This window comes from Pelophylax lessonae, assembly GCF_965119305.1.
Source record: "Pelophylax lessonae genome assembly, chromosome: 6".
NCBI classification, from domain to species: domain Eukaryota; kingdom Metazoa; phylum Chordata; class Amphibia; order Anura; family Ranidae; genus Pelophylax; species Pelophylax lessonae.
In genome coordinates, this window is record NC_138773.1 from 177,970,705 (window position 1) to 177,990,296 (window position 19,592).

At 41.9% G+C, this 19,592-nt stretch overlaps 1 protein-coding gene across 1 annotated transcript in view; it reads left to right on the plus strand.

The window, feature by feature from the left end:
- The window catches only part of FSCN1 (fascin actin-bundling protein 1), a 53,211-nt gene extending 36,980 nt beyond the window's left edge, over positions 1–16,231 (plus strand). Inside the window, exons 3-5 of the mRNA XM_082260928.1 lie at positions 4,993–5,114; positions 8,964–9,131; positions 15,050–16,231. Of these exons, the coding sequence (XP_082117054.1) occupies positions 4,993–5,114; positions 8,964–9,131; positions 15,050–15,252 (493 nt within the window). The 3' untranslated portion in view covers positions 15,253–16,231. The remainder of the gene's footprint in view (positions 1–4,992; positions 5,115–8,963; positions 9,132–15,049) is intronic.
- The last annotated feature ends 3,361 nt before the right edge of the window (positions 16,232–19,592 follow it).

The window sequence follows — 19,592 nt, forward strand, 5'->3', positions numbered from 1 at the left end:
TGGACGGTGGTCACCATGGATGCTAGCCTGTCTGGGTGGGGTGGCATGTTTTTGACACGGATTGTGTTCAGGGGGGGTCTGGTTTCTGGAAGAATCCAGACTTACCAATCAATATACTGGCCATCTGCTCTGAGGTGTTTCATTAGTTGTGTCTGGTGGGGAACTCCCGAGTTAGTCCTGTTGGCCTTTCTTCTACATAGGAAGGTGTTTGGGTTTGTGGCACAGTCTTGGGATCCTCTGGCCATCGCCATGGAGGCACTGGTGGCTCCTTTGGGGCCAATGTCGTCTGAAATAAGGCTTTCCTCTTCAACTTCTTTTGCCAAGACTCCTGCGTAGGCTCAAGGTAGAAGGAATTACGCCCATCCTAGTGGCCCCAGACTAGCTTTACCGGTCTTGGTACGCAGATCGGTTGCGGTTGGTTGTTGTTCCTTGGTAACTTCCTTTTAGGAAGCTCTGAGCTCCTGTTTTTTACCTGGTTGGCTAAGTTTTAGCCTTTGGGAAGTATGTGTTTATTGCTGTGTGCTTCCTACCCCTCATATGCAGCCATCACATCTAAGAATTGTAAAGCTGCACTTTACCACGCTAAAGATTCTGTGCCACCATTCTCATCCCATGAAATTTTTTTTTTTTTTTTTTTTCATTTGAATGATCTTTTATTGTTTTTAAATAAGTTTAGAAAAAAAAATATCCCATATCACTTTTTTTCTTTTTTTTCATCATGAAGTATATCGACCAATGGATTACCACCGACACCTGGCAATCATCGTTAGTTCACACACAACAGAGCCCTGCCTGCAAAGCGGGGAATAAAATATTACCCTTCACCTAGTTAAAAGCATAACACAAAGTGTACACACTGGCTAGGCACATATTTAACCCTTTAATTGCCATGGATAATTAACCCCTTCCCAGCAAGTGTCAGTACAATGATGGTGCATATTTTTAGCACTGACCATTTTATTAGGGTTACTGGTTTCCAAAAAGAGTCAGTGTCCGAATGTCCATTGCAATATCGCAGTCCCACTAGAATTTGTTGCAATATCGCAGTCCCACTAGAATTTGTTGATCACTGCCATTACTAGTAAAAAATTAAAAATCCTGTATATATTCCATAGTTAAGTGTTCTTGCCTATGGCAAGTACACTTGCTATTCTTTCACATATATAATATTATTATTATAGTGCAAGCCTATGGGAAAATTTGGCACCCTAACTCCTCCCACAGTTTTTACAGTACATAGACAAGTAATATACCGAAACAAGCGGATCATTCTTGATCGCGTTGCTAGTACTTTTTGGAAGGTTTAGCTGAATTGTTTGCAAAAGATCATTGTTTTTTGTGGCAAAATTGGCCCCATGGGAATAAAATGTTCAAAACTAGAGTGGGGCCTGAAAATGGAGGGTGAGCGAAGAAATCTTGCCACAATTTCTAAACTGCTGCCACTCTCTCATTTTTAAGGCCACCTAAACAAATGTTACATCAAAACGTTCGCCTATCCCTGCTGCCATTTAACATGTCCACATCTAAGCCATAGCCCTAATAGTTTACACTATGACTGTTTGTTTCCAACCAAACCAAAATGTCGGCCGGGGTCTTGTGATTTCTAGGGTATAAGTCTCTAAGCTGTGAGATTTAGAGCTTTTACACTAGAGCCGTATGAAGATGGGCACCTCCAACTTTGGTAAGTTGCCCCATAAAAAAACATGGTGGAATGTTTAAAGCGGTAGTATCCCGCTTTTTGACACTTTTACCTACAGGTAAGCCTATAATAAGGCTTACCTGTAGGTACAAATAATATCTCTTAAACCGGCACGGTTTAGGAGATATTTACAGTGCATGCAGCCGCTCGTGCGAGCGGCGCATGCGCTCTGAAGGTCCGGGGGACCTTCAATTAAGTTGCCGGGAGCTTGCCGGAAAAATCACTCCCGCGCGCATTATGCCTTTGTCTTGCAGGTTTTTTTTTTTTATTTTTTTTTTTTTTTGAGTTTACAACCGCTTTAAAACTAGACCATTTGTTTCCAACTGCCAAAATTTCTTAACTCACCCACAAACACCACCCCCACCCACGCCACACAAACTGCTGCCACTCTGCTCACTCCACCTAGAGACTACCAAAGGCGGCAAGAACACTTCACACAATTTCCCCAGAAATTGTACGTTTTCTAGTTTGTAGATGCTTTTCCGCAAACCATATACCATGTGGTAGAATACATGTTGGCCTAAATATATGATTTTTTTTTTTTTTTTTTTCTTTACAAAAAAAATAAATGCATTTTATTAAAGTAAAAATTGATTTTATAGCAGAAAGTAAAAATATATGCATGTATATATTTTTTTTTTTTTTTTTTTCAAAATTCAGTCTTTTGTTTTTATAGAGCAAAAAATAAAGGGGGTGGTGATAACATACCACTAAAAGAAAGCTTTGTGGGAGGGGAAAAGACAAGACCAATTTTTTATTTTATTTTTTTTTCCTCTTTTGTTCGGACACAGAGCTCCAAAAATCATAACTAGTGGGTTATATTGCTTCATCCCAGGAGTAGGACTAAGCAGAACAAAAAACACTTGGCTACGCCCATGGGCTGTCAGCTGGTATACACCCCCCCCCCTCTCTCTGCTCTAGGTAATCGGTTTTAAACTGTCTAGTCAGGAGTAAGGTCCTAGGCTCCTGGCTGGGATCTATAGTCCTAACAATTTTCGCCTTCGTTACATCTTTTCTAAGAGCTCTACAACCAACTGCCGGCTGGGCGACTGGCTGGATAATCTAAATCCAGTGGTTCCCCCCCCCCCCCCAAAACAGAACACAGGCTACATATTTCACTGAATGCTGTCACACAATGGTTCTCTCTCCTATTTTGCATACATGTTCCGAGTTTGGTGGTATCCACCTTCAAGACAGTTCTGTTTGCACAGTCTTCTATGTGGCTCCTTTTTAGCAGGTTCAGCTCCAAAGGAGGATACCGAAGTTTGTGATGAGGTCACGGGGTCCTCTGACAGATGCCGCGGGTGTCTAAGAGCCACGGTAAGGTCAGTATCCTTCTTGGCTAAGGCTACTTCCGCAGTTCCTGTGAGGAATAGAGTGAGGATCTTCCAATCATCCTGGTGGTTGTAAACGTCCCTTGGGGGCTTCCTCTCAGAGAAGACCAGTTGTCCCAAGGGCTGATCTACCATCCTGGTTTAGTCACTGGTTTTAATGGCTTTGCTATTGAAAGCCAGGTACTGAGGGATAGAGGTCTGCCTGGTCATTGATCCCTACTATAGGGAAGGCGAGGAAGTCTTCTTCCAGCAAGATATACCATCGTACGAGGAAAGCGTACATTTCTTGGTGTGAGTCGATTGGCGCTCATCCTCGATCCTTTTCTGGGGCTCGGATCTTAACCTTTCTTCAACAGGGCATTGATCAGAGGTTGACCTTGTGTACCATCAAGGGCCAGGTGTCTGCCTTGGCAATCTTTCAGCCAACCTTCATTCAGGGGGTTTGACATGGGGCTCTACCCATGCGGTCGCTTTTGCCACCATGGGATTTAAATAAAGTACTTTTGGTTCTCCAGAAACCTCCATTTGAGTATATTCGGGAGATTCCCTTGCCTACATTTTCCCAGAAGGTGACATTCTTGGTGGCTATTTCCTCGGCCCGCAGGGTATCGGAATTGGCGGCATTATCGTGTTGCACTCCCTATTTAGCAGTCCATAGGGATAAAGGGGGTTTTCGTCCCTGTCCATCATTCCTGCCCAAAGTTGTCTGACTCCCATTTGAATGAGGACATTGTGTTGCCTTCCTTGTGTCCCGAACCGGCTCATCCCAAGGAATTTGCCTTGCATACCTTTTTGGATGTGGTTCTTGCGATTCGGGTGTATCTGGCAGCTACTTTTCGGAGATCAGACTCGCTTTTTGTGGTTACGGACGGACCAAGAAAAGGGCTGGCTACTTCTTTGGCTGCCATCTCCAGACGGTGACTCAGGCCTATTCCATTAAAGCCGAGGTTCCACTTTTCCCTGCCTACTCTTGAGTAGTGCTTCTTGGGTCATCAGGCTTCAATATCGCAGGTTTGCAGGGTAGCCACTTGGTCGTCTGTGCATACCTTTACAAAAGTCTATAAGGTAGATACTTTGGCATCTGTGGATGCTTCCTTTTGGCTGCAAGTTTTGCAGGCTGCTGTTTAAGAGGGCTGCTCCCTCTTGAGGGGTGTGTGGGTGTTTTTTTTTTTTTTTTTTTTTTTTTTTTTTTGACTGGGCTGCTTTGACCCCATCAGGGCTCCTGTGTCCTTGTTAAGGGCTCTGTTTTAGCCTTGGCTGATTTTTCCACACCCCTCATTTTCCTTTTTCCTTTTGGCACTGCTTTTGGACGTCCCACTAGTTCTGATTTATGGAGCAATGTCTGTCGAACGAAAGAAAATGGGGATTTTTGTACTCGGTGTAAGATCCATTTCTCTGAGTTCGATGGACACAGCACCTAGCCCTCTATGGAGTTCTGATACTTCTAAAGCTGATAACCTAGAGCGGGGGGGGGGGGGGGCGGGTTATATACCAGCTGAGGATGGCCCATGGGTGTTGCCAGGTGTTCTTGTTTTGCCTAGTCATACTGTATAACCCACTAGTTATGATTTATAAAGGACTATGTCCATCAAACTCAAATATTGATTTTACGGTAAGTACAAAAATACCATGTTTGGGTAGAGGGTCGCATTACCACGCAATTGTCAGTAAAATTTACCACAGTGCTATATCTCTAAAATCTTTCGGAGATCTAAGTGGTTACTAACGCATACAAGGACTGAAATACTTGAACCTTTTCAGTTATTCTTTCTCTAGTCACATGAACAGTGGTGTAGTTTTCATTACAGAAAGAAGGAACTGTTGGCCAGATATGCTAAAAATAAACAGTTTTGGTCAGCTTAAAAAAAAAAAAAAAATCCTATACAATTCTGTTCTGGGTTACTGATGACTGTATGTAGCTCTAGAATATACTAATGTATGTATTTTTGCTCTGAACAGAAATGACCAGTGTTACTTTGACATTGATTGGTGTGATCGACGGATAACTTTAAGAGCAGCAAATGGAAAATATGTGACGGCTAAGAAGAATGGACAGTTGGCAGCATCTGTGGATTCTCCCGGTGAGGCTTTTGGCTTTTAATTAAATCTATATTCTCATAGTCTTCATGTATCCATAACTTTCACGGTGTGAGGAGTGCTGCTTGTGTTTTAATTTTAGATTATTTTTTTTGTTTTGCCTGGGGCATCACAGATGTTGTACCTTATTCCGGTTTCCTGCAGTTTATAAATAATATATATGTAAAGGTGGTTGCTGTTGACAAACTTGCAAACACTCACCCAGCGCTCAAAACCGTTTGTGACCCACGACTGGTTAAAACCAACACTATATTTTAAAACCACATCCTAATGTTGAGCTGCTGCTGTAATACCTCGAACATGCAACAAAGTGTCATTAACACACCAGTGTCCTGACAGAACACACCTGTACCAATAACACTCAGCAGCGCTAATGTGTCCCTAAACACATTATACCACTCCCCCAGTCGGGCCTGAAAAGAAAACAAGTGCACTATGCATAAAGTATGTCACACTAGTATATGTCCATATATAATAGCACAATAAACCTATGTATAAAGTTCGTCACACAGTCTCTCAATATATCAAATTGGTGTTATTCCCAGTGTTTGGAGCTGCTTTTCAGGTAGATTGTGACTTCCAGGTGTTTAGAACCGCTATTCAAGTAGATTATGACTTCCTCCACCACACTGCTTGTGTCCCCCCCCCCCCCCCCCATAGGCAATGGGCACTCACCAGATAATGTTGCAAAAAACACCTTGTATGTATTACACGTTATCTCCACTGCACCATTCAATGTATGGAACTCCACGAGCCAGATATCTTACTTGGGCTTAATGATACGCCACCATCATGGCTCAGATATTCCTCATAGATGTATAGAGATCATTGGTTGGAGAAAAGGGAAAACGGGGGACTAAGGCCTTCTTTCCGTATGTCCATATATCACCCCATCTGTTTGCGGGTGATATACGAACATAATGCATGTCAATGGGATTGCGAAAGTCAGTGGATGACCATCCGCTGACATTTGATTTGCGTCCTTTCAGTTCTGTTCCGTTTTTTTTTGGAACAGAACCTTATTTTTCTTCCGTTTTAAAAAACGGAAAGGACGCAAAATCGGATGTTAGCGGTGTCATCCGCAATCCCATAAACATACATTATGTCTGTATATCATCCGCAAACGAATGGGATGATATGCGGACATAAGGACCGGATGACACAAGTGTCATCCGTGTCCGTTAAAAAAAAAAAAAAAAAAAAAGTGCCGGAGCTGATCGAAATACGGTCCGCTCCGTGTGAAGGAGGTAATAGTGTAATATTATTTTGATATGTTTATTGATAGAAAAAACACTGCAATCCCACTCCCCCCTTTAATAATCCTGCTTACATTTCAAATGTAATGACATAGCCATAAACACATGGCACGAGGATAGGGACAACTGAGCCCTTCTCGCCACATTCGCTCCGCTCTGCTGTCAGCGGCGAGTTCCGGAAGTTCGGGCTTGGTGTCTGTATCCAAGGAGAGCAGGCACGCCAGGGTGAGAGCAATAACTATTGTTCCAGAGCTCCTGGGTAACTTTAAATGGATGACCTGTAGGGTTTTTAAAGCTTTGTCTGTGGAAAAAATAGGGTAGTTTTATGCGGTTTAATGGGTGTATGCAATTTGTTTGCTATCTATTGGTGCAACCTCATCTTTATTTTTACCAAAAAAATTGGGTAATTTTATTTCATTTACGAGCTCTAAAATGTAACTTTTTACCACTTCTGGACTGCCCACCCCACATATACTGTGGCAGGGTGGCCCAGCCATGCAAAAACACTTATAGGCACGTGATTTTGTGCAGGGGTTCTCAGGGGCGCGCCACCGGAGCTCCGCTCCTGCTATAATTGGATACAGCGGGAGCCAATCAGCGGGTCCAGCGGCCGTGATGGCTACCTGCAATCGTGCAGAATGACAGAACGGCCGTCTGCCTATGTAAACAAGGCAGACTGCTGTTCTGTCAGAGGAACAGTGATCTTGTGTTTCAGCTAAGCTGAAAAAACATCCATTTTATTTTAGTACAGCGTCGCACAACCAATTGTCAGTTAACGCAACGCAGTGCCGTTTCGCAAAAAATGGCCTGGTTATTAAGGGGGTTAAACCTTCTGGCGTTGAAGTACCGTAGTTTAAAGAAGTTTTTCTCCCCAAAACAAATGCATTGTTCATGTTAATCACAACCTCACTGTCAGTTTTTGGATAACTTACCTGTATACAGCAAGTTTCTGGGTCTGATGTCCCTCCTCCTCCTGGCTGAATCTCAAAGTTCTCAGACTTCAGGTTTCCTTCCTTTTCCAGTCCTAAAACTATATCTCCCATAACTATATCTCCCATGATCCTTTGAGCCTCTGTAGTTTCAAGGTGGGCTATTGAAGTCACTTGTACCAGTTCTGGGAGGTAATGTGGGTGGGTCGTAGGGTTACTGTGGGTGTTGCTGGGCCTTCATGCAGGTGGTAAAAACATGTAAATGTGTCATTCCTGTCTTGCAGCACACCAAAGACAAGGGCTTACTTGAACACTAGAGGAAGGGCTATTGGAGGTTATTATGAAGGTATTTCCTTCATATGTATATCTAAGGGGTGGGACTCTGTTCTGTGGTCAGCATATTTAATAGGGCAGGATTGAATTCTAATTGTGATCCATTCAATTCTGCACAGCTAGCTTTCGGGACAGGATGTTTTATGAAGGCATTTCCTATTTAAATGTGATCTATGAGGCGGGCTTTGGGAGGTTTGGACTTTCTGTAGGTGACTGAGTTGCACTAAATGCTAATTGGCTTGTATTCAATCCCACCCACCATCCAGAGCTGTGAAGGAAGTTACATCGTTTTCAGAGTCTGAAAGACTACAGAGAGGTGTGTAAAGCCCCGTACACACGATAAGATTATCGAACGATCTGTCGTCCGTTTTTTGTGGCATGCTAGTCTGATGTGGAAAGTGAAGAGGTTATTTTCATACGAATTTTCCCGTACGACAGAATTCTACTTCAGAAGTGATGTCAGGTGTTGGATTGCTTTGTATGTGTTCTTTCGTCTCTGAGCATGCCTAGTCTCGCTCTTAGATTTTTTTTTTTCCGTCCATCTGTACTAATGAGACGAAAATCGGACGTTGTATTACGGACGACAAAAATTTTATAGCCTGCACATCAGGATTTTTTCGGCCGAAAAGTCGGAGTCGGCTGTCGCAAGCACCATACTAACAATCTGAAAATCGGCAGATCGGTCGTCGGACAAATTTTCCCTTCAGATTGTATCGTGTGTACGGGCCTTTAGACTCTAGCTACTGCAGGAAGGGGCTTTGAAAGGACAGTCTATCAGCAGGATATGCAGAGTTTTACATAATCTAAAGCCACAATTAAACCCAGAATATTGGGATCTGCAGACAACTGAGCAACATGGTACTAGGGTATGATCTATGCTGGGATTGCGTTCTATTCAGTTCTAGTGAAGAGTTGAAGTTTCTCTTTAAATTAAACACAATTTACTCTCTAGGGTGGCTGCTTTCAGAAAATGTTTGGGGGCTTTAGGTAAACCTTAAGCCTAAAATGAATTTTAAAACCTGTATACAAGAAACGATTTCAGGTAGGTCTCTGCCATTGTCCACATGAAAATAAGATGTGGCAGTTGCTGTAACTCTATGCAGTTCACCTATATCCACAATATAATCTGACTAGATGGTCCTGGGCCCCCTTAGGTAGAACATGTATTGTAAAGGATATTTGAATGTAGCAGCATTTGGTGTATATATATATATATATATATATATATATATATATATATATATATATATATGTATATGTGTCGACTACCATTTTTAAAATTTTCTTTTTTTTTATTTTTATTTTTTTCTTGTAGTAGAGACAGAGCATTTCTTGATGAAACTTATCAACCGTCCACTAATTGTCCTAAGGGGAGAACATGGATTCATAGGCTGTCGTAAAATGACTGGGACCCTCGATTCTAACCGCTCAATTTATGATGTCTTTCAACTGGAATTTAATGATGGGGCATACAACCTCAAAGGTAAGTCCTATAAAATTAAAAATTGTCAACTTTAGTTTTTAACAAGGAATGAAGGAATAATTTCCAAACATGGCCATAAATGCTAGTGCCCTTTTTGCATTGAAATACTGGTACATCTTTAATAGTTGTCTTTTTGAAAGTAAAATGTTGTTGGATATGAAACTTTTAATATACAGTTATTTGGTTGCCATATATTCACAACGATTGGGTGTACCTACTTCCCCAAGTCAACGCAAAGGCTTCTGATATTGTGAGACATGAGACTTTAATCCACATGATATACAAATTGGCAAACAATTACTTTATTTCGAATTTTAACAAATACAAAGTCATGCAAAGTGGCTTAAAGCTGAGTTCCAGCCATTTCACTCACCTGTCCAGCGATGCAGCCGCCCGAAGCCTCGATCCTCTCCCTCGGCGCCGGCATCACTGCTGTGGGCACCCAGCTGTGACAGTTTGCGGCTTCACAGCCGGGTACCCACTGCGCATGCGTGAGTCGTGCTGCGCATCTTGATTGGCCGGCAATCTTCTGGGACCTCTGACATGTCCCAGAAGATTGCAGGGAGGAAGGGGGAGAGGAGAACTTCCGTTCAGGGCGCCGCGGCGCTCCGAGCAGAAGTGGGAGTGGGTACCTGTCAAAACTAGGTACCCGCTCCCCCCAAAAAAATGACATGCCAAATGTGGCATGTCAGGGGGTTAGAATACCTAAAGCGGAAGTTCCACTTTTGGGTGGAACTCCGCTTTAACTACTTTAGTTTTAGGTGTATTATCCTTAGTTTTAGGTGTATTATCCTCTGTTTCCTAAGCCTGTGTGCCTCTGTCTGTTTGTTAAAAAAATTGCTTTAGATACCTGATTTCAGTGTGCTGCTCAGCGATCACGTGACCGGCCGACTCTCTCATCTCCCTATCTGACAGCTGCAGGGGGCAGGGCCAAGATTCCCCTGCTGGCGTCACTCGGGAGGAGAGAGCCAGCCGGCCGGCCACGTGTGTGTGTGTGTGTGTGTATATGTATACTATGTGTGTGTGTGTGTGTGTGTGTGTGTGTGTGTGTGTGTGTATGTATGTATGTATGTGTATATAGCATTTTTTTTTTTTTTTTTTTTTTTTTGTAACAAAACCTAGACCTAAGCACACAGGCTTAGAAAACAAATAGGATTATACAACCCATTAAGAGCTATTTCAGCATCAGGAGTGGAGAGCTGCAGATTACAGGTACATGTAAACTGATCACGGTGTCAGGGCTCAGCAGCCATGATACACCATGGTCAGTTTACGGGGGGGAGGGCAGAATGAGGCGCGATCAGCCAGGTTTTTAGGTAATGCAGGGGGCCAAATACACAGCACAAGCACTGCTTTAAGGGAACAGGATCTTTGTTAACCCCCCCCCAAAAAAAAAAATGCTTTAAACCAACTTTCATAAAGCATGGTGCCATTTGTAGCCTAACAGATGTCTCCAAATCTCTGTTTCATGCAGATGTCTACCGTCGAGAACTATTCTAAATGACTGTTCTAATCTGAACAGTTTCCTGACCTGTTTCAATAGCCAGTTTCTTTAGAAGGAAGTCTGGATTTTGTGATCTCTAATTGAGCTCCAATATGGGAAGTCTCCCATCTTTTAAAACTGTGGCCCAATTTTGTCAGTCTGGAAATGCACCATACTTGTGTTCTTTAAAAATTTTTTTTTTTTTAAAATTAAAAACCAGATTGCAGTTACTAAGGGGGTAAATAAAAAAATGTATTTCTATTTAGTGTAGAAAAAAAAAAAAAAAGTTAAAGGGCACAGGCTTATACTGGCGGACTTGAGTTTTATGCAGCTGTCTCCAGGTAATTGGACACTGGAAAACAGCAGTTAGGACCCCACGTCAACTTTCCTCATTTTTATGCTAGTGTCCTTAGATGTAGTAGGGTTTTTTTTATTCCCTCTCCCTTTTGGAGTTTATTTTGGAATTACTTCTATCTGATGGTGTGCCTGCTGCTTAGGTTAACTGTACCTGGACCCCAGTGGAGGACAAGAAGGCCAGGGCTGACTGGTAAAGTTGCTTTGGGAACTGGATTGGTCTTTTTTGGTGCTCCTCAGTTTGCTGTACATCATGTGGATTCAACCACAGCGTGCTATACAGGTTCAGGGCAGTAGCAATCTATGCAGATGTGGCCCAGTCCCTGAAGACCCCTACAGGGGTCTGCTCTTCCAAAGTGAGTGTAGCCAGGGGTACTGCATTCCCCCTAAATATTGTAACTCTTCCAATTTTCTGGCTATTCGTAAGTAAGGACCTGGCCCTTTAATTCTGCAGAAAAGGTTCTGCTTGGTAGTATTTAGTAGTTCTGCACCAACATTTCAAATGGGGTTTTCAGCGTGGTACCGAAAGGGGGGGAAAAAAGTGCTGAAAATGCCCATGATTTTTTCCGCAATTTTACCTTGCTTATGGTGTGTGTCTGTACGTGTTTGTTTTTATTTTATTTTTTTTTTTTCTGTTCATGGGTCAGGACTCAAGAAATGCATCAAATGCAACACGAGTGCATTTTTGATGTGGTGTTGCTGTGTTTTCAATGGAAGGTGCGGTTTGCCAAATATGCTCAAAAAAATGCAACAAGCAGGATTTTTAACATGGCTTCAGAAGGTGCTGATAACGGCTGACAAAATAAATTCCTATTCATCTTAATTCATGATGATTAAAAATAATACATACACACACTTTTTTTTATAAATAATTGTGTGTGTGTGTGTGTGTGTGTGTGTGTGTGTGTGTGTGTAATAAATATATATATGTGTGTGTGTGTATGTATATATGTGTGTATATATGTGTGTATATATGTATGTATATATGTGTGTGTATATATGTATATATATATATAAACTCCTGTGTTGGCTAAGTGCATCCTGAGATGTCAGTTTTGGCACCAAAATTTTTCCTTTTGGTGCACCAATAGTGTTTAGACTTTTCACTCTTCCCCCCCCCCCCCCCCCCCTCCAGACTGGCCACCATGTGTGTGTTTTTTTTTTTTTTTTGTTTTGTTTTTTTACATTCACATTGTTCTACGTGCCTATAGCTGCCCTTTCTGCATGAGGTAGCTGGAATAGGGGTTGTGCAGTTTGTGTGCAGCCCTGCCTGTGCCTGCAACTCTCCTCATGTTGCATCTAATTTTATTTACTTGTGCTGTTCCTATCCAGGCAGTACAAGCTGCTTTGCTTTGGTGCCACCTAGTGGTGTCTTGTACTGCGCTGGTTTGCGATGACTATGGGTAAGCTCGGGTCTCTTTTTTTTTTTTTTTTTTTTTTTGTGGTTGTCCCCTAGGTTCCCCTCACTTGTATACAGCAGATAGCCAGCAGGAGGTAGGATGGGGCAAAAGGGCACTCAGACACGCGTAATGCCAGTGGGTCTGGGGACATTTGTTTGCTCTTTGATGTGCCTGTCCCTGACGTGAATGCCCCTCTATTTTTTTTCCCCCTTGGTCTGTTTTTGACACTTGGCTGCTGCCTTGCTAAAAAATGAAGAGGAAGATTAAAGGAAAGGTGCTTTTCAAAATCTGAATTCCCCACAGGAACAGGCTGTCTTAAGCATTTTCTCCCAGTGCATAAGATGAGTCTCCAAGACCCAGGTATTTGTCCTCAAGGCAACCAAACAGTACATGGGAAACCTTTCGGGCTGTGTTTCGTTTGTGTGGTGTGTGGTTTTTTTTTTTTTTTTTTTTTTTTTTTTTTTTTTTTTTATGGGGTCTGGCCTACCCTTAGTTTATGTATCCGTCCAGTCAGTCCATAACTTGGCTTAAACCTCTTCCCACCCCCATTCTAATCCTTATGCCAACTACCCTGTAAAGGAAGGTTGTGTATACTTAATCTAATGGCGATCCGGTCACATGTCCTCCCCAACGGCTGGCTTCAGGGGAGAGGAGAAAGCAGAAATGACTGTTGCAGAGCCCAGGCGGTGACGTCATAGATATACTATGGGACATATGTTTTCTGCTGTCCCTCCTCAAGCCAGCGCTGGAAACCAATCACATGATCAGACTGGAGTGCCCTTAGATTAGTTGTGCTCAAATGTTTGCATACCCCTGCAGAATCATCACATTTTGGCATTGATATTGAAAATGACTGATTGTGCCAAAAAAACATATTCAAGGATTGTGCTCATATAAAACCATTTATTGGCTCCTTTTTTTTTAAATCGTAATAACAGAAATCACCCAAATGGGCCTGATCAAAAGTTGACATAGTACCCATTAAAAGACAGCAGGACTGGGCCCCACTCCCTTGTTGTTGGTTTTGATTTACAGCACTGGGAGCCAATGGTTCCTGATGCCCCAGCAAAGCCTGAGACACCCCTTTGTGAGGGGATAGAAGCTGCAGAGATGCAGAGCAATGGATGGAATAAGGGCTCAGGTGAGTTAAGGGAGGGGGAAGACTATGATCCCTAAACCTTTTTACAATTAATGCAAGGAATGCATTAAGGTAAATAAATGTTTAGGCTTTAAAACCACTTTATGGTTATTTATCCTTTTTTTTTTATTTATTTTTTTTTATTTATATTGTGCTGCAAAGAGCAGGGTTTTTGTAAAGTCTACTGTAGCAATTTTTGTGCAAGACCTCAGACTTGGCAAGCTTAAAATTAGAAGTTTCAACCTTGTGCAGGTCAATTTTCTTTAGTTGGCAAGTAGCTCTTGAGTACAGATGACTTGCTGGTTGCTAAAGAATCTAGCATTGTTGGGATAGGCTGCATTCATTGTGAATTGCAGTTTTTACCCAGTTACGGTCTTAGTGCAGGTTGTCTGGGGTTCGTGCACAAATTTTACTAAAGGCCTGTGTTGAGGGATGGCATTTCAACTCTGCATCCCTGTGTTTGTCCATAGTTTATTTTAAAGAGGTTGTAAACCCCTTTTGTTTACATTTTCCTATAGGTAAGCCTACATTAAGGCTTACCTATAGGTGCTATAAATATCTCCTAAACTTGCACCGTTTAGGAGATATTTACAGTGCATGCAGCCGATGACGTCATCGGTGCATGCGCTCTGAAGGAACGGCCACCCGTGCCATTCCTTCAGATCCCAGTGTCGTGGAGTGATGTAATCGTGCCCCCGGCCAATCAGATGGCCGGAGGACGAGATCCAGGAAGCAGGACGGCCGTCCTGTCGGCACTGAGGGGGGCTTCGTTTTTAGGCAAGTACTTCATAATGAGCTAGTATGCGATGCTTACTAGCTCATTATGCCTTTTGTCTTTACAGGTTTTTTTTTTTCTTCACATTTTTTAAACGGGTTTACTTCCTCTTTAAAAGGCTATATATAGCCTTGAAATTGGTTATGGTAAGGAAGCCAGAGATCTGGAAATCTGCTGGATGTGAGAGCGCTATATGTAGAGAAGAGGACCTAAAAGCAACATTAACAAAAAGTAGAATTCGAGCATATGTTGAAATGTGTCAATTTGATGACAATTTGAAATTTTTTTACTTGTCAGTAGATTTGTAGTTCTCTCCCATGTGGCATAACCAGGAAAATTGCTTCATCGCTTCTGGTTCAGTTTTGCAATCTCTTGTGCCACCGATGTTCACATTAAGCAAACAAAAAGCAGTGTGATGATGCTGACAAATTGATCCTTGAATATGCTGGAGGTATAGAGGTGACATGGGCAGCTGAAAAGCTATAGCAGGTGACATGGGCAGCTGAAAAGCTAGAGCAGGAAGTAGGGTTGTTTCCTGTCTGCTGGGTTGTTTCCTGTTTGCTGCATTGGGTTTGAAGTGTGTAATTCCCATGGTGTAGGTCTGTATATAAATACATTTATTTAATTCTACCATTATTTCACTGGCTTAAGAGTATTTTCACAATGTAGCTTTTTAAACCTTACCTGCTGTCTATTCATATTGCATAGTAAGCGTTCTTGTAAGACGTCTCTAACGATTTTTTTTTTTTTTTTTTTTTTTTTTTTTAGACTCCACAGGAAAATACTGGACCGTAGGCAGTGATACATCTGTTACCAGCAGTAGTTCGTCCCCTGTCGATTTCTTCTTTGAATTCTGTGATCCGAATAAGGTAGCAATCAAGGTTAATGGCCTCTACCTGAAGGGTGATCATGCTGGAGTTTTGAAAGCCAATGCAGAATCCGTTGACTCATCCACCCTGTGGGAATATTAAAAACCTGGAACCTGTGGCCTCCAACTTTAGCTGAATTTCTCATGGTTGGGTACAAAAAAATTTAAATGTGTTTCTTGTCGCTCTGCATGTGCAGGGCAATACGCAAAGCTTTGTTTACTGGAGAGGTTATTTCAGTTAATCCTATAAACCTTCTATAGATCAACAGGACCTGCTCCTGTCAGCAATTAGATAAACATTATATAGATCAACAGGACCTGCTCCTGTTAGCAATTAGATTATAACTATTTGCTCTATAGGGCACAATTTGAGGTAAATGCACCATTGTTCATAGCACATCCTAATAGAGTAAACTGCTACCTCGTTTTTCAACCGTTTTTATGAAGTATGATCTCTGCACCAAAGTTCAGAATATACTTTAGCCTGGGTTACCTTCTATAATAGTTGTTTAATGAAACCTTGAGGAGAGCTGTTGTACATTGTAACCCTAACAACTGGAGCTTCCTTCTTACACACTGCACACGAGGCACTGCAGAAGAATAAAAGTTGGTGGTGAGATGTTCTACATGGAAGACTCGGATTCATAGTGCAGGAGCCAGCTTGGTGCAGATGGATTTTTCTTATCCCTGTAGCTTGTCACATCCACCTAAATGGAAGTGTAATGCTGCTAGGATGAGAAACCATATTGTTACTATGGAGCTGCCTTGAAGTACTAAGAGTGTGCAGAGTCTAGTGAAAAAGTGAAGGGTGCATGGTCTGAGATGCATCCTCCTTTGTGTATATTTTACATCCTAGACAGATGTTTTCTGTGCACATCTCCTGCTCCTACACACAATTGTACATGAGAGATTAGAACTACCTCAAATGGGGATTTATAAAATGTAACCCAATTTGTAGTGTCATAAAAGCCAAACCACCTGTGTAAATAACAGCTACACATTCGATTAAAATTGTCCTTAACCTAGCAGCATCTCAAAGTATAAGGTGTCTTCTGCTAAAATTTAGCAAAGTTTAAAATAAACTTTTAATAGGTTTTGTACTAAAAGTGATCTCTACCTGAATGGTGTTACAATATAGGCATTTTATCTGTCTATTTCAGCAGTGTACCGACATACCATGCATGGCTTTGCAGCGTCATACTATTGGGACATGCTCTATATAATGGTGCTAAATATCAATCATTTAGTCTGGTTGGATTATGATCTTTCTGGGCTGCTGTGAAATCCTAAGATTAGTTCTGGAAATTAGTCTTTTGAAAAGTGTTATAGGTATAAGTACAGATCTCAGTCTTAATTGAAATAACGTACTAGAATCCCATTTCTGTGGTCTTTTTACTGCTTCTGCATATACACCCTTCACTTGTGTAGATGTCCAGGTTTAAGTCTCCTTTTTAGGCTTTCAGTCTCAGTGCGTTATTGTAATGAGCAATCTGTTCCTTTATACTGGCTACCTTTTTTAAACCGTTTTAGACCACGACCTGTGAGCTAAGTAAATTCTACTTTCCCATTTGTAACACTTTTTTGAAAAGCCGTGTGTACATTAAGCCTCATAAATCCACAGTTTACCGAATGTTATGCTGTGTCTGCACATTTAACCATTTTTTTTTTCCTCTGGATTACTTGGAATGCCTTTTTATACTGGAAGTTAAGCAAGGGAAAAATGACCATGACAGTATTATGTATTTTTTCTTTAATCCTTTGTTTTTCTAATAGTTTCTGTAATGTAATACATTTATAAAATGTATTGTAACTACAGTAAATTTCAAATATCGCCAAGATTAATTTTGTTTTTTCAGGTATTTGATTATTTTGGACATGTTTGTCCATGGTTAGTTTTTTGTATTTTTTTTACATGGTCCGTAAGGATGGAATAGGATATATTTCCAGTGTTCCTTAGCCTGCTGCTTGTGAACTTGTGCTGTTTTCCATCTAGCTGGTCTACAAACCTGCTGCTTGCTGATACCTATGGCTTTTACCACTTAAATGACAAATAAAACTGGAAAAACGTTATTATATGCATTTTGGTCTATTGTGCTTTTATTCTTTCAACTATATCGTACTGAATATGTGCATTGCAAGCTGATGGACTGTACAAACTACGGTTGTTACCTGTACAAAGTTTAGGTTTCATTTTCACTTTTAAAAGCGCACCCTATGCTTCTAAATGTTAAAGGGTGGTCAAGATCAGTCTTGTTTGTTTTTTTAAACCTAACTATTGCCAGTCAAATGTAGGAAAATCGCATATTTTTTCCCTTCATTCAGAATCCAAGGGGCAAATACAGAAATGTTTTGCATGAGGGCTTTCACAACAAAATATTGCACATATACGCAATAAATTAAAAACCAGCACATGCCCCTCAAATCCAGTAATTTTGGGATAGTGCTGCTTCACAGGCTTTTTTTTTTAGCTTTTTTTAGATTCCGGTTTTTAAAAGTAGAACTAGTAGTAAAACAGAATAAAGGCAACCTAAGACGCATGCAATCATAATGACTCATTTCACACGTTTCACTGATCAATGCAGGAAAAATGCAAGGCCAAGTGGATTGAGAAATAATGTTGACCTTTTTTATGCAACAATATCAGATTTTAACCCTCGACTTGGCCTGTTCGAAAAATTTAGTTCATTATGTAAAAAAAACAGTGCAGCACATTAAATGCATGTCAACTTGCATGCGTTTCCTGTGCATTGTGTGAACAAGCTCCTAAAATGGAAAATAGTGTGACTTCCAGATGCAGCCTGATCACTTGGGTATAGCTTTTGCCGATATTGGATTCTAGGTAAAAATTGAAGGGCACATTGACTACATTCATTCACAACTATGTGCTTTTTGGTGCATTTTGCAGAAACACACTACAGTCCATTTAACAGTCCATCTAACATGGTTTCCTATGTTACACGTTCACATCTATGCATTTTTTGAAGGGGTCGGGGACTTTTTCCTGCAGCAGAGTGCGTTTTGCGTATAATAGACTTCGAAGGCGTCGCGGTACTTTAACCACTTCCTGCCCACCCTATAGGCAAATGACGGGGGGAAGGTGGTTGCATTATCCTGAGGGGACGTCATATGAATTATTCGGCAGGATAATGCGCTCTGCGAGCCCCCCGGGGGGCGCGCAGAGCCGCGATTGGTGATGCGGCATGTCACTCTGACACACTGCATCTCCGATCTCGGTAAAGAGCCTACTGGAGTAGGCTCTTTACCACGTCCAATCACAGCTGGTCACATAGTACACATAGGCCGTTGATCTCTACTCGTGCCTGTCAGGCACAAACTTAGGAAAGGCGGAGAGCTGATCTGCGGCTCTCCTGACAGGGGGGAGGGTCTGCAATGGTAATCAGAGCATTGATTACCAGTGCAGACCCTGGGGGGGGTGCCAGTAGAACCACCAGGGATGCCCTCCCATGACCCCAGGGATGCTCACCATGGCCACCAGGGATGGAAATCGGGGCTCAGGGAGCCCGTCAGTGCTGCCCACCAGTGCCCTCCCCATCAGTGCTGCCCACCAGTGCCCATTAATGCAGTCTATGTGCCCAGTAGTGCTGCCTTTCAGTGCCCACCAATGCTGCATATCAGTGCTACCTATCAGTGCCTCCTCATCAGTGCAGGAAAAAAACGTATCCATTTACAAAATTGTATAACCTAAACAAAAAGTTTGAAGAAAAAAAAAAAAGTTTGTTTTATTTGTTTTAGCAAAAAAGAAAAACTTGCGGTGATCAAATACCACCAAAAGCTCTATTTGTGGGAAAAATTTACCTAAATTTGGTATAGGTACAGTGTTGCATGACCACGCAATTGCCATTCAAAATGCAACAGCGCTAAAAGCTGAAAATTGGCCTGGGCAGGAAGGGGGTGAAAGTGCCCGGTAATGAAGTGGTTAAGTGGGAAACAAAATTTAAAAAATGCTCACTGTATATAGCTGGTTGCTGAGGAGCGGGCCGGGAAGCCAGCAGCCGCATCCCTAACAGATGAGTCATCAGCTTTCAGTGGTGTTCCCTGCTGACAGCTGATTGTAAATTTAAAAAAATTGCTGCCAAAAAATTTGTGAGAACCCCCTCCGATCCATACCAGGCCCTGCAGGACCCGGCAACCAGCTATATACAGTGTTTTTAAAGGGGGGCTCTAAATGAAGAAATGCATTAAAAACTCAATGTGCCTGGAAAAATGCATTAACCTCAATATGAACCTAGACTAAACACATGTCACTACTGAGGACATTAGCAAGTAGAACTCTCGTCTCTGACTATACAGAGCCGGGGCGGGCTCTTTACACCGAGGTGGCGCCCACAGGATTTGGATGCAGGAGCTTGAGTGGTAGCCAATCTGTTTTTCAGGTCACACTGGGTAAATGTCTCACTACATTGTAAAACCAGGATCAATGTG